General features: G+C 39.0%; 1 protein-coding gene across 1 annotated transcript; it reads right to left on the reverse strand.

The window, feature by feature from the left end:
- Nucleotides 1-5220: 5220 nt before the first annotated feature.
- LOC141588240 (uncharacterized) lies at nt 5221-8079 on the reverse strand. Its single transcript, XM_074409692.1, has 3 exons — nt 8032-8079; nt 7278-7480; nt 5221-7171 (listed from the first exon to the last, which is right to left on the reverse strand). The coding sequence occupies exons 1-3, from the start codon at nt 8077-8079 to the stop codon at nt 5221-5223; spliced, it is 2202 nt and encodes a 733-aa protein (XP_074265793.1).
- Nucleotides 8080-14845: the final 6766 nt, after the last annotated feature.

Here is a 14845-nt window from a genome sequence, read left to right on the forward strand (position 1 = left end):
AAAAATATTTTTGGTCCTCTTGTATTTCGGTCAAGAGGAGGATGAAGAAGGAAGAATTATTTTTATCTCTCTAAAAATAATGTTTGAATGATAGAATGAATAAAATAAATCACACACTAAAGCATGTAGTGAATGATCAATTTTTAAGCAAAAGACCCTTTGTTCTTTTCTAGGGGAAACCAGGTAGGAGGGTGGAGGAATGGCCAATGCATGGGCTTGGTGCTCTTCCACAAGAGACACTAGGTATGCATGCCTAGTGTAGAGAAATAATCATATATTCCACTAATCTTAATTAACATTATATGAATTGTTAATCACACCCAATATTTCGGTCCATTTGAGGATAAAATGGATTCCATTTTATCTTTGTCAATTTGTCAATATGTCACATGTCACATGTTACATAAAATTGTTATGTATTTTTAACATATTAAAAATCAACGTATTAATGAAAATACGTCATATACAAAAATTGACTTAGTAATTCACAATTACTTGTACCAAAATAATTTACCAATTATAAATTACAATAACTTGTATTTATAATAATTCATTCAATTTCAATTGTTTCCTTAAACAATAATTTCATCTAAGTAGTGAAACAATTCAATTACCTAGACCGTATCTTATTTAATCAGATTATAATGAGATACGTAAATTTACTTCCAAAATTATCCGTCAATTATTTTTAATTAACTCGTAACGTTATACGATTAATTAAATGATCAATTAAGAGTATTATCTTTTAGGTATGACCTAGGGGATCAACTGATCACCACCGTCGCACGACAGTAATGTCAAACTCTAGTCAGCCAATCATTACCGATATATGTTGACCAGTTGACAGTAAAAATACTTCCCAATTGTATTCTTTAAAATGAGACTTAAACATGTGATCATCATGATCAACAGTTGTGATCGCATTATTGTCGGAGGACACATATTCCAACAGTTGAAAGCAAACGTCTGGGGTGGTGATGGACGTTGCAATTCAACGTCCATGTATGGTAAGGACGTTGAATGTGCACGTCTTGAATGGGCAGGGACGTGTGGTTTCAACGTTTGCAATGGACGGACGTTGAAAACAAGCGGCTGGGTTGGATTTGAACGTTGAGTTTCAACGTCCTACATGGTCATGGACGTTGAAATTCAATGTCCTGGCCATGGTCGGACTTTGAATTTCAATGTCCATCCATGGTTAAGACCTTTTTATTTCGTTTAAACCGTATATTTTCAATTTTAATGTGCAATTTTTATTTTTCTTGTTTTAGAAGTTGTGTATTTTATTTATAATGGTTAAATTTTTATTTAATTTTGATTAGAAGTTGTTAGTTTTGTGTTATTTTGAATTTATTTGTATTTAAAGTAATTTTAATGTGTAATTTATATTTTTTTAAATTAAAAGTTGTTAATTTTGTATTTAAATGTGTAATTTGTATTTATTTTGTATTTAACGTTGTTAATTTTTATTTTAATGTGCAATTTTTATTTTTCTTGTTTTAGAAGTTGTGTATTTTACTTATAATCGTTAAATTTATATTTATTTTTTATTAGAAGTTGTTAATTTTATGTTATTTTTTTATGAAAACTTGTTTTTATTTTATTTAACTATCTTTTTAATCTCGTAAATGCAGATGTCGAACAACGAAGATTACATTATGACTTCACTAGGTCGTACGAAAGATCGAAGAGTAACGAGCTCTAAGCGGCGTATCCCTTTACCGTTAGCTCCTCGTCGTGGTCGGGGTAGGGGTAGGGGTAAGGGCATCGAAATACGCCCTTGTATTGACCCTACTCCCGACGCTACTCCCGAGCCCGTTATCACCGAGATGGATTTACCGAGTGCGTTTTTTAGGCAGCCATTAGCCGATTCTGATGGTGAGGAGGAAGAGCATTTTGACCATGTGGTTGAGCAAGATGAAGATGATGATGATGAGGAGGAGGAGGAGGAGGAGGAGGACGATGACTCTCGTTTTCTTGACGAGGAGGCTGCCGTACTACCACCTAAGAAGGTGGTACGGGATGGTAGAGGTCGATATGTGCCGCTTGGTGACGGTTCATCTAGTAGCACGGGGAGGAAGAAGACAAAGACACAGGATAATTCTTGGCGTCCTACGGGTCTGATTGAGGGTGGTCCGAGTGTCCTTAGCGTCCTACGTAGCTTTGGTGGCCACGTAGCTTATGGTAGTTGGACCGGTCAGGGAATGAGATCGTGGATCACGTGTTACGAGAGACCGGGTGCTTTAGAGAAGATAAGTAAGATAAAGGTCTGTGACGGTGTTATGGAGAGAGTTAGTACGAGTGGCCTTGGTCATTTGAGGCATTCTTTGATGACCGGTTTGGACGAGAACCTCATTAGCGCTTTTGTAGGGAGGTGGCAGCCCGACACCAACACTTTTCATATGCCGTTTGGTGACATTACTATCTTGTTGCATGATGTTGAGAAGATCCTTGGGATACGGGTGGATGGCATGAGGGTTATGGAGGAGGGTCCTACGAGGGAGGAGATCGGTATGAAGGGGAAGGTGGCTGCTTTATTTGGATTGCCTCTGAAAGAGGTGAAACCACCGTTGTACAAGGGTGGTGGAGTGACGGTTAAGAAGTTGATAGAGCTTGCGGAGACGGGTAACCAGCATGACTCGCTGAGGGCTTACATGATGGTGTTGGTAGAACAGACTTTGTTTACGGACAAGTCTAGTGATAGGGTTATTGCCCGTATGTTGCCGTTGTTTAATCAGTTGAGTGATATCGGCACGTATGCTTGGGGGGCCGCGACATTGGTCTACTTGTATCGACAGTTGGGGATGGCTTCGCGTAGGGAGGGTCAGGGTGTTAGCGGTTGTCTACCGTTACTTCAGGCTTGGATATATGAGTACTTTCCCATGTTCCGACCACACTCCGGATATTATGTCGAGGGGAGACCACTTGTCGAGGCTTGGTCACGGCTTTCTAGGTTTAGGGGAGATGTTCGGTTGTTAGAGCAACACAGGCAGAGGTTGGACGGGCTTAGGGCGGAGCACGTGACGTGGCTCCCTTATGGTGTTAGTCCTCACAGGGCTTGCAGTATTTCACTCTACTCGGGCTTGATTAGGTTTTTGGATATAGTAGAGCCGTACCATCCTGATAGGTGTCTCCGTCAGTACGGGTATGTTCAGGTTATCCCGAACTCTATGCGGTTCCCGACTACTGACTATCGTCCGGCTAAGCCGGCCTTGGGTTATAAGCTGTCTTATGGTGATTCTCCTGATTTGGAGTGGGGTTTGAGTGATGTCGAGATAGTTTTGAAAGAGCGGTTTGACCGGGCTTTGATGCCTTTTCAGAGTGATACGCGATACATGTCTTGGTATAGGAAGATTTCTCACCCACACTTCTACCCCCCTGCACGCCGTACCCAGTTTCACTCTCTTCCTTTGAGCGAGGAGCCCGAGGTATCCCGAGCTCTTAGTCATCATTTCTCACAGATTTATAGACAACCTACCGCGGACAGGAAGTGGCAATATGCGCAGAGATTGGTGGATGAGATGGAGCCGTTCTTCAGAGCCGAGGACCATGCCGAGGATGATGCTGGGGATGATGATGATGATGATGATGATGAGCTTACCCCGTAGTGTAGATTTTTATTCTTATGTACGGACATTTTTATTTGTGTTGCGTATGGATATTTTTATTCTCTTTCGTTATGTATGAATATTTTGATTGTGTGAACATTTTTAGTGTTTTTAATGTTATGCATTAAAATGAACGAAAGTACTTAAAACTTAATTAAAATACAACTTTAATTAAAACGCAGTCCAACACTTAATTAAAACACGATACAATTTAACAGTAGGATATAATACAGACACAACACTTAATAAGATAAAACATAAATTAAAAATACAACGGGAATTAATACGTAATTAAATGAAAATGCAACGACGACATAAATTGAAAATACAACGATTAGTAATTAAAACATAACATAATTAAATAACTACCGAACTTAGTTATCTTCCGATGATGAAGATGACGATTCCTTATCTTCTTCATGATCTTGAACCTCAATTTCTTCAGATTGGGTAGACATATATTGAGTCAACAAATCATTGATGTAGAGATAAAGAATTCCTTGGTTGGGCACTCTACCGGCACATAAGTCTGATAGTCTTGGGTAATCGATCACGGTGATAATGCGCTCAAAATATGTAAAGATATCACTTCTTAACCTGCGAAACTCCCACATCTTCTCGTTTAGTACTTCATCAGAAACAACCTCATCTCTCATTGCTGGAGTTAGAACATGATCCGGGTTTCCGGCTAAAATTATACAAAGGCTACCAATTGGAGGCTCTTCAAGCATGTGCCATACAGTGGCACTGGGAACCACTGATTCAAGACGCTCAATTAGAATTGGTAAATTTTGAACAATTAGATCGATTCTTATTTGATAAACTCTGATTTTTTGAGCATTTGTGAGAACCATTTTAGTATTGTAGTGAGTGAATGAGATTGGATGTTGTGATTGAAATTGACATAGAATGGCCTATTTATAAGATATTAATTGTAACGGCTATTTTTTAATTGTAACGGCTATTTTTGAATTGTAACGGCGATTTTTGAATTATAACGGTTATTTTTGAATTGTAACGGTTATTTTGAATTGTAACGGTTATTTTGAATTGTAACGGACATTTTTGAATTATAACGGTTATTTTGAATTGTAACGGTTATTTTGAATTGTAACGGACATTTTTAATTATAACGGTTATTTTGAATTGTAACGGACATTTTTGAATTATAACGGTTATTTTGAATTGTAACGGACATTTTTGAATTATAACGGTTATAGGCTCTTCTAACGGATATTTTGAATTCCAGTAATTTCATAATTAGTAATATGATTGTTATAACAGTAGAGCATATTTTAAATTATTGCATAATCAAACTTTAAATGCATTATCAAAGTTTAATTTCCTTGCAGTTTCTGGGTTAGTTGGTGTGGAACGCCGTCTTCTGCCTTAAACTTTAGGTGTAGTTCCCATCAACGTATGCCATTTCTCGATGTTTGTCTTGTAAAAAATCAGCATATGGTGCAACCAAAGGGTCTCTTGACCCTAGCCAGAAAGGATCGATCGGTGGCATCGGTGCATCTGTCGCTGGTACTCGACAATACAAACAAATATTCCCCGTACATCCAATGGTTAGGCCCACATCCTCCACTGCTAGTAAACTCCATCCGTCTCAATGCCTCCTCGTATCTGGTAAGACCCGTAGGCAACACACAACTATCAGCAACAAAAAATCCTTGTAGAACTCGTATGCCTTAATCTCCCGAATACACCACTCTCTCATGACTAAATGGTCACTTTCCCGACCCCGTGCAACATGCGAGACCACCCGATAACCACAATGACCATCATTACCGACATCTACCCAACCATCAAAGAAATCCCGTACTTCTTCAGGGACCGCATACTTTTTAGTCCAAGTTGACAAAAATCCCTTATTGTAGCCGGACTCCAACGGTGCACCAACCGGTCCTTGATCAAAATCACCCACTGTATGTTGAACAAATGTCGTCGCAGGAGTAGAAACTTTCGCAGGCTTCTTCCTTGCATGCTCAAATCCCGACTTGTTCCGGGTAGTAGAACCCCTCGGTCTCCCTTTGGGGTTTTCTCTAACAGGAGGTGGTTTAACTTCCTCGTCTTCCGGGTGAAGACCATCTCGCAATTTCTCAATGATTACCCGTTTCTTCGCCGGGTCACAAGCTCTAGCTTCTTCAAACAGCTTCTCCAACTCATCATCATGGGTCTTGGGTGGTACACCAATATTGCCGTACTCCAAGGTCCTCCAAAAAGCGTGAACATCGTCAAGATGGACCCTCTTACCCGTTCTTTGCAACTGGATCAATGCACAAGCACAAGGTAATCCATGAGTAACCCTTAGCACACATCCACAATGCTCTTCCAACACATTCCCGAGCTCTATCCCTCTCTTAATCTCTTCTTCCATTATCTCAATGGCATTGATAGACACATTTTCTTGCAACAATGAAAATACACGATCTCCATTTCGCGGCCTACTCCTTGAAACCTCTAGCTCATATCTAATCTTCGAGTGTAGCGCTTCAAGCATGGAATGAATACGGAACCACATAGTGTCAAGGTTTAGGTTATTACTCTTCAACCAAGCTTTTAAAAGTGAATGAGAGGACTCTACTCGGGAAGTTGCCGTGTTTCCGAGATGAAAGTATTGGTTTGTATAGCAGTTCACGAACTTCTTCCTGTATTTACCCCATGTACTGATCACATAAAGCGCCATCTCTTCCCACTTTTCACTAAAACATTCCCAAGCGCTCCTAAACTCATCAATGGTGGATGCATTGATCACGCGGTACCAACCGCTTTTTGGACTGTGCATTATGATATCTTTGTACCACATAAAATTCTCCTTTGAGAGTGCTTGTTTCTCCATAGCACGGTTAATGTGCCAACGACACAAAAGGTGAGGAGTGCTCGGATGAAGGGACTCAAGAGCGGCGATCAAACCCATCTCCCGATCAGTGACAAAGGCAGAAATAGATGAACCCGTACAACTTAGTAGCTCCCCTAATCTCAACAACATCCACCCATAATCGTCTTCCGACTCTGACGGAAGGAGCACCGTAGCAATTAAGAAGGAAGAACCACACGGTGTTACACCAACAACCTCAACAAGAGCAATTTTGTAAACATTTGTCTTGTATGTCGAGTCAATAAGAACCACATGTGGATAAGCACGGAACAGTTTAACCGCTTCCGGATGAGCCATAAAAACATGACTAAGCTCCTTTGTCTCGGAATCTGTTTTGTGCCATTCCATATAATTAGCAGCAACGGCTACAGCCAACATTTGTCGAGCGGTATTGCGTGTTCCTCTAACTTCACGCCGAAACTTGTTAACCACACTATAAATTTGGGTGCTTGTAGGTTGGGGTTTATCGGGAGTTCTTTGATGAAGACCATTTTTAATATCTCTCGGGGAAATCGACGCCCGGACTTGTTGCCTCACGAACTCTTTCTCTTCGGCATTCAAACCAGCAAAATGCCTATGACCGTCTTTGTACTTTGTTACTTTGTGGTTGTGATATCCACCTTTCTCTGAGGTCAAAATGTTCCAAACAATCAACTCCTTTCCATTTATATCATTAGCCCTGTTACAACGCTCGAACCCGAAACAAACACTCACACTTAGGTGTCCCTTTCTTCTTAGGCTTCTCGGGAATATCGGGATCGATCTTCTTTCTAGTTCGGCCGTACCTTGAACAACGAAAGTAAGAGCCTAGCAACTCGGGTTGTTTACGATTTTTGGCCCCATTTGATGCTTTTATTAAGGCAAACCCGTTATCAAAAGCTATTTTTTGAGCCCACTCAAACGCCTCATCCCGACTCGCAAAACATGTAACCGTCTCAAATAGGTGGTTGTAATTAACATTGTTTCCACCAAATTCCTCAAATAAATCCTGTTAAAACACAAAATTAATAATGATTACATGCTAAAATATGTAAAAATATCTACACTTACGAAAAAAAGTAAATAAAATGAAGAAAAAACAATTTAATAGTCTGAACCAGGAGCGGACTTTGAAACTCAAAGTCCATCACCATGACAGACGTGAACATTCAACGTCCCAACCTAGCATGGACGTGAATAGTACACGTCCCTCCCCATGATGGACTTTGAGTTTCAAAGTCTGTCCATGGTGGACATTGAATTTCAAAGTCCCTGTCCATGACGGACTTTGAATGTACACGTCCTAGTCCATGAGGGACGTTGAGTTTGCACGTCCATCACCATGGGGACTTTGAGTTTGCACGTCCATCACCATGGGGGACTTTGAGTTTGCACGTCCATATACACGACTACAACTATTTTCGACGGGTTTGGGCGTGTTTTTTCCATTCATCCTAATTCTATGAAGACTTAACATGTAATTCAATATATCAACTTAACATCTAATTCAATAATCATACTAAATCGATTGAAATGAAAATAGATTGTGTAATTACGTACCTCAGATTCGTTGTTAGCATTTGATGTGGATTGCTCGTTGTTTGACATTGATTCGTTGTTTTGTTGATGTGGATTGTTCGTGTAGTTGTTCAACCGAGTTAGAGCATCATTTTTTTTTAGTGTTGTTTGCTTGGGAGAGAATTGGGTAGAGAGAGGAAGAGGAAGGGTAGGGGGCGTCTTTTTTATGAAAAGCGTCGACGATTTGTTATAAAACGTCGACGACGTTTTATAGCCCCCTTTCAATTCAAGTGAACAGCAAATGAAATTTTACACAAGATTTCATTATAGACGGTACATATCCGTCTATAACTAAAGACGGGCTAAATACAATACCACATTCCTAATAGGACAAATAACAAGTGGGATAGTGGGGGCCAAAAATGTCACCACTTTCAAGCTATTTGACCCGTCTTTAGCTATAAACGGATATATCCTTCTATAATAAGACTAGCTGAAATTTTTATTGGTTATTGGTTAATGGTTACTGGTAGATCAAAAGTACTCGTATAATGGTGTTAGATTTGCACATAAATCATAGGCACACCCATAAAAAAAAGAGTATTCACTTCATAAATCTGTATAAGATTCACAAATACAATTCTACAACCAGTTATGTAATAACATTGTACAGCCGCCTTAAAGTTATTGAGCTCTTACATAAAGTTGTTGAGCTATTTTACGAAGTTATTGAACTTAATAATTATTTTTTTAAACTCAATAACTTTGTATCATAGCTCGATAATTTTGTCGATAAAGCTCGATAATCTATATATATATATATATATATATATATATATATATATATATATATATATATATATATATATATATATATATAAGAGAGTTTTTTCGAGAGATTATAGGCTGTCCACATCATCAAAAATTAATTTAGGAAAGTATCATAAATAATATTCTTGATGTAAAAAATAAAGTGGAAAATCTTTTAGTTACTATATAATATATATTTCCTATTTTATATTTAAGCGATGTTTCTAAATTTTATATAAAAACTATTACATTTCATTTGGCAAAAAAATATCGTTACAAAATTTATGAAAATAATATAGTTAGATTCGTGGTAAAAAATGTTATCATTGGAGTATAGATTTCATATAATTTGCACATATTAAAGATGATGTACTTCTTAGTATGTTATTTGTCCCACATTGAAAAACAATATAAGTGTGGTGAATATACTACGTATAAATAATAGAATTGTCCCACATCGAAAGATTAACATAAGGCGGGTGATCCTATGATTATAAATATGAGGCATCCTTGGAACTTAGATATCAACCCAACCCAAAATCTTTTGAATCTCTTAAGTATTGTTTTAGAAAGCTCTTAATGCTTTCATTTGAGTATAAATTTTGTATTATTTACAAATATATTATATTATTGATAGTATGATAAGACTTGATAAGATTAAACCACTCAATATGTTAACGACTTTCTGAAACCAATCTTAGCGGATCAAATAAATTGACAAAAAAAAAGGAGATCCAAATTAAAATCCCCCATCCAAAAACACTTGCATTAGGGCTTATACGACTAAATGAGCTAAGAGTATGCATGTATGTCATTTAGCTTGCATACGTTAGTAGACATACTCCAACCTCAAATGTCAACACCAAATTCAAGAGTTAATGTATTTAATTTTTGTTATTTAGTTGTAAGAAGAACGGAATTACATAATGTCGAGGGCTCGAGGCTCTCTAAGCCTTATCACATCCATAATTATGCATATAAAATACGTGTACCAAATAATTAAAACTATATCTACCACATGGAGATAACTACGTCGAGTAACATAAGCATGTCGACAGAGTAGGGTAGATTGGGCATTTACACAGTTATGGACCATTGAATAGTTATTCTCTTTGATTGTTGTTTTAATATAGTTGAATGATATTTTATGAATAGAGTTTAATGTTAATTACGTTGAAATCGAACCCGGTCATTTAGAGTTTGATACGTCAACTAAGTTACACAAAGTAGACAAGAGACAACTCACAATACCTTACGGTCCTTACATCTCATTACATGCCACTCAAAATCAATTAGCTTAGCTGATGCTATGAATTAGTATGATCATATCAATTGTCCGTAATCATAGTACCACTAGGGACGATTTCAGATAGTGTCATGTGCCACTCTAACTGTACGTATAAAAAATAGAATTGTCTCACTGACAGCTCTGTCGTGTACTATCAAAAATAAAACCTAACGGTCTCAACTAGAATGTAGTAGAGGCAGTCGAGTATCGAATCCACAGGGAGGCGGTGCAATTATCAGTTGCCTAATTCTAATCTTAAGGTAACAAATGGGGGTTATTTGAATTGGTTGCTAAACTACGAGATTTAAAAGAAAGAGAAATAAGGCAAGAGCAATAAAATAAGTTTAAACTATCAAGAGAGAAGGGACATGTCGGGAATTCGGTTCACTATGGTAGTCCAGTGACTCAGCTGTAAATGACTCAGACGAATTAATGTAAGACGGATGTTGAAAGGTCCTTTCGGTCCATTTTCTATCCTAAAATACCACTAACTTAACTTTCATTCTCGTCAGGGTAGTCTACTGTTCATAGCAGGCCTATTTAGTCCAATCTTTCGATCTAGGATTAATTTTAGCCAGATTAAAGGTTAACTTAGAAGTGTGCACTCAACTAAGTCGATTAAATACAATTAAATTGCTATGGTGACAGAGCCTTGTAATCAATTCGTCTAATTCATTTACTACCTCGCCACTTTCCTCCTAATCCCAACATGAAAAGGGGTTTAGCTACTCATATCACTAATTAAACTAACATCAGATAGATTTCCAGCAGTAAACATAATGAAATAACCAATAGATTGCATAAAGAGAAATTTGGGCAAAGGAATAAATGTAACGGAACAAGGGATTAAAGCAAACAAAAGATTAATTATTAATAAAGGAAGAGAAAGAATTACAATCGATGCGAATCCGGCGTAAAGAACACAAATTCCAAGCGAAAGCAATCCCGAAATAAAGTTACAGTAGAGAAGAATGAAGTACGCAGTAAAAGTTTTATATGAACTAAGTAGTGAGTAAAACTGATGCTAATAACCTAACTAATGTAGGTTTAAATAGGAAAAGAAATAAGTTTTTGCGGAATTAACATAACACGGGCTGTTTAAAGCCCATAGATAGCGAAACCACTCGATCGAGTGGATTAAAACCACTCGATCGAGCAACCACCTCAGCAAATCTACTCGATCGAGTAGAAAGTTACTCGATCGAGTAACTGGCCTTTCTGCAAGATAAGGATCGAGTGGGAAACCACTCGATCGACCAATCTGGGACGTAGAAACCACTCGATCGAGTGGTAAAACTGCTCGATCGAGTACTTCGTCTTCATTTCAGTTCAAGTCCTCGCCTAAATGCCTCGTAATGCGTCCACGACGCTTCCAAACGCAGTATCTCACTCTGGAAAATCCCGTCTCCTCTAAATGCATGCAAAAAGAACGAAAAAGGGTACGATTCCACTACTTTCGCGTTCATTTCTACAAAATGGACAAAATGAACCAAAGTAGCCAATTCGGGGCAAAATACTATAGAAACAGTATAAAAATGCATAGAAATACCTGCTGAAATAGGCTAAAAAGACTATACATTAGGCACGTATCAAACCTCCCCAAACCAAACCTTTACTCGTCCTCGAGTAAACTCAAAACTAAACTAATGGAACGGAAACGATAACTCAGAGCTAGCTTAACTTGTCTACTTGAACCAATTTAATGCAACGAAAACTAACAGTTAAAGCTAAGCAGTCAATACGCAAACAAGTTATAAGCTGTTCAGAAATATAGCCAACCTATCGACCTTGCAAGACCAACAAAATCGGACTCTCTCGTGGTCACTCTTCTCTCATGAAGCAAAGGGTGAATGTTATATGTAAAAGAGAGAAGAAAATACAGTCACTCACCTAACTGCAACCTACATAGCATGCATGCAACAAAAATGAAAGACAATTCAAGTACTAATGCACACACTCCAACCAATAATGTCCGTCACAAATGAGAGGGCTTACAAATAATATGGGAATAGTGAGGTTCAGGTGAGAAAAGGCAAAACATGTTATGGAAATGTGGAGGTAAAAGCGTCAAGCTAGTTCCTAACAGGACCATAATGAAACCATCCGAATCTCAACTGACTGAAAAACTAAGAACAAGTGCCCTTCATTTGGCACACAACTCACTAAACTCAAACACAATCTCCTCAAAAATAATGGGATAAAACGGAGGAGTCAGACGGTCACAAACTTCCCTTTTTTAAGCACCGTCTGAAATAACTAACTGAAACAAACAACTTTTTTTTTTCAAACTTTTCTTTTTTCTTCTTTTTCTTACGTGATTCAGCTCTCTCTTTCATTTTTTTTTTCTTTCTTTCCTTTCACGTCTTTCTTTTTTTTTTTCTTTTTCAATACTTTTTTTCTTTCTTTTCCTCCTTCCTCTATACTTACACCAACTCCAAACAAGAAATACGGGCCAAAATGCAATGGAATATCATACCACAAAAGAACATACTAACTAGCTTGACTAGGCAGGCTTAGTTTGGGATGTAGCTGATGGGTCAAAAAGGCAAATTTGGCTAATGTGGAGCTAAATGGGTGAAAATTATAAGGAAAGGGAAATTTGCAAGCACCTCCCTGCATGTGACACCAACCACAAACCCGAATATGTGCATTTGACAAGAAATTGAATGTCATAAAAGTGCAAAAGAGACGAACATGCTATGCAAGGAGTACTACTCTCAATTCCTAATGATCTGGTCATGAATAACACCAGTTATGGCTCTAATATCTCAGAATTTTTCAAGTAGTTTGCCAATTTATCAGGTCAAGTCTAAACAGTCAGCTATATTTGAACAGAAACTCGTAGACTATGCGTATGACAAAGCTAATAACTATCAAAAGAAGAGCAAGGCTCAAGTAAAATGACAAGTTAAAGTGAAATTTCATCACGGAAATCTACCGTTCCGACTCAATCTATATGCAAAAATAAACGTGAAATTTTTTGAATTTTTCTATTTTCTAATTTTTTTGGATTTTTGATTTTTAATGAAAATAAACAACAATGCAAGCTGAAAAATAAACGTGAATGCAAAAACAAATGCTACAAATGCAAATGCAGACTCAAAAGGATGCAATACCCCTCCCCAAACCAAAACGGACAACGCCCTCGTTGTCCTCCAGCATACACCAGCAGATATATATGGGGGAACGGGAATATACAACCAAAAGGAAATAAAAACAATAAATAAAAAGAGACAAAATAAAAGAGTAAGAAGATACATACAAAATACGAACTTCCCCAAACCAGCCAGAAAACTGGGGAAGTGAGTAGACCAGTAGCTACTCGTCGTCGTCGTCCACATTCTAGCATCACGGATCTCCTCCACCACCCGGTACTCGGGTCTCTCTCTCCTCTCTGCTCCTCAAAGACGAGTTCTCTCCACTTTGCCACCTCTGGGTCCTCGTCCTCCTCCTCCTCGGACACTGGGTACCCCTCAGGTGGGTACCGGAAGAAGGAAGGGTGTGGCCAACCCTCTGGGATCGGTCTGTGTCGCCGCAAGTGGTACTCGTACAGAGGGTACAAGGCAAGAGCCAAGTCCCTCTCCATACGAGCCTGACGCGCTGCAACCTCAAGCAACAAACCGTAAACTGCGCCCCCTTGGTCCAGGACCGCGGGCGCCACAAAGGGAGGAGGTGATACGAAAGTAGCCGGTAAGACCGGCTCAGTCTGTGTCTGGTCAGTGGGAGGTGGAGTAGGAGTGGTAGTAGTAGTGGGAGTAGGGGTCGGATCGGGAGTAGCCGTGGAAGGCTGGGCACTCCCTGAAGGTGTGGACCCCTCTCCAGTCTCAAGTCGCCGCTTCTTGGCGGCGGGTGCATCAAGAGGTGGTCGTGGCTAAAGTGGAAGGTGAAGGTGAGGTAGTGGTGGCATACGGGCGCCCTTTACCACAGTAGGTAAGGGCTCAAGACGGGGGAGACTGTCACAAGGTAAGTCTACAGACAAGGAGCCGTCAATCTTCCAAGTCTGGTAGTCTGGGGTCAGCTAATGCTGAGAAAGCATGGCATCCAGACTCAGTAGCCTCTCTCCATTGAGGTACTGCAGGTCACGAGGCCAAGTGGGGAAAAGGCGACGGGCAAGAATGGTGGCTATGCCACCGCAGGCAATGGTTCCCGTCTCCTTCTTCCCCTGGCTCACAAGGTACTGGGCGGTCAAGAAAGCTATGTTGAAGGTAAAAGGACCCTCACAGTCGATGTCCATGTAACCGCCCAGGATGGAGAGCTCGGTGTTGGTCATGTTGTTCGGCTCCATTCGGCCGAAAATAGTGCTCCCCATCAGTCTAAAGAAACAACGGACATGGGGAAGGTGGACCTGATGGAGCTTTCGCTCCCTAAAAGTGGTCTGGGTGATGAGTAGTATTTTGGTTGCGTTTTACCCTTCATTTATACCTTATTATATGTCGATTTTGTGTGCTTTAAAGGTCTAAATAGCTCATTTTATTATTTAATTTGAAGTAATTAGTTTTATTACATTTATTTCGAATAATTGTTGTATCTCGAGAATTTGGTACTACTCTCATATTTTTGTATTTGTAGGTACCGAGGGAATAAGACGGAGTCAAACAATAATAAAAGAAGATTGAGGTCAACAGCTGACCATTCCTAATCAATTCACGTGGCAAATTTACTGGCATTTTGTTCATCTTCAAAAAGTAGTAGTTGTACTCAAAAATGCATCATGACAATTTCCCCTGCTCTTTTGTTTAATTCAACTCCAAATACCAA

Source organism: Silene latifolia, chromosome 6, assembly GCF_048544455.1.
Source record: "Silene latifolia isolate original U9 population chromosome 6, ASM4854445v1, whole genome shotgun sequence".
NCBI lineage: Eukaryota > Viridiplantae > Streptophyta > Magnoliopsida > Caryophyllales > Caryophyllaceae > Silene > Silene latifolia.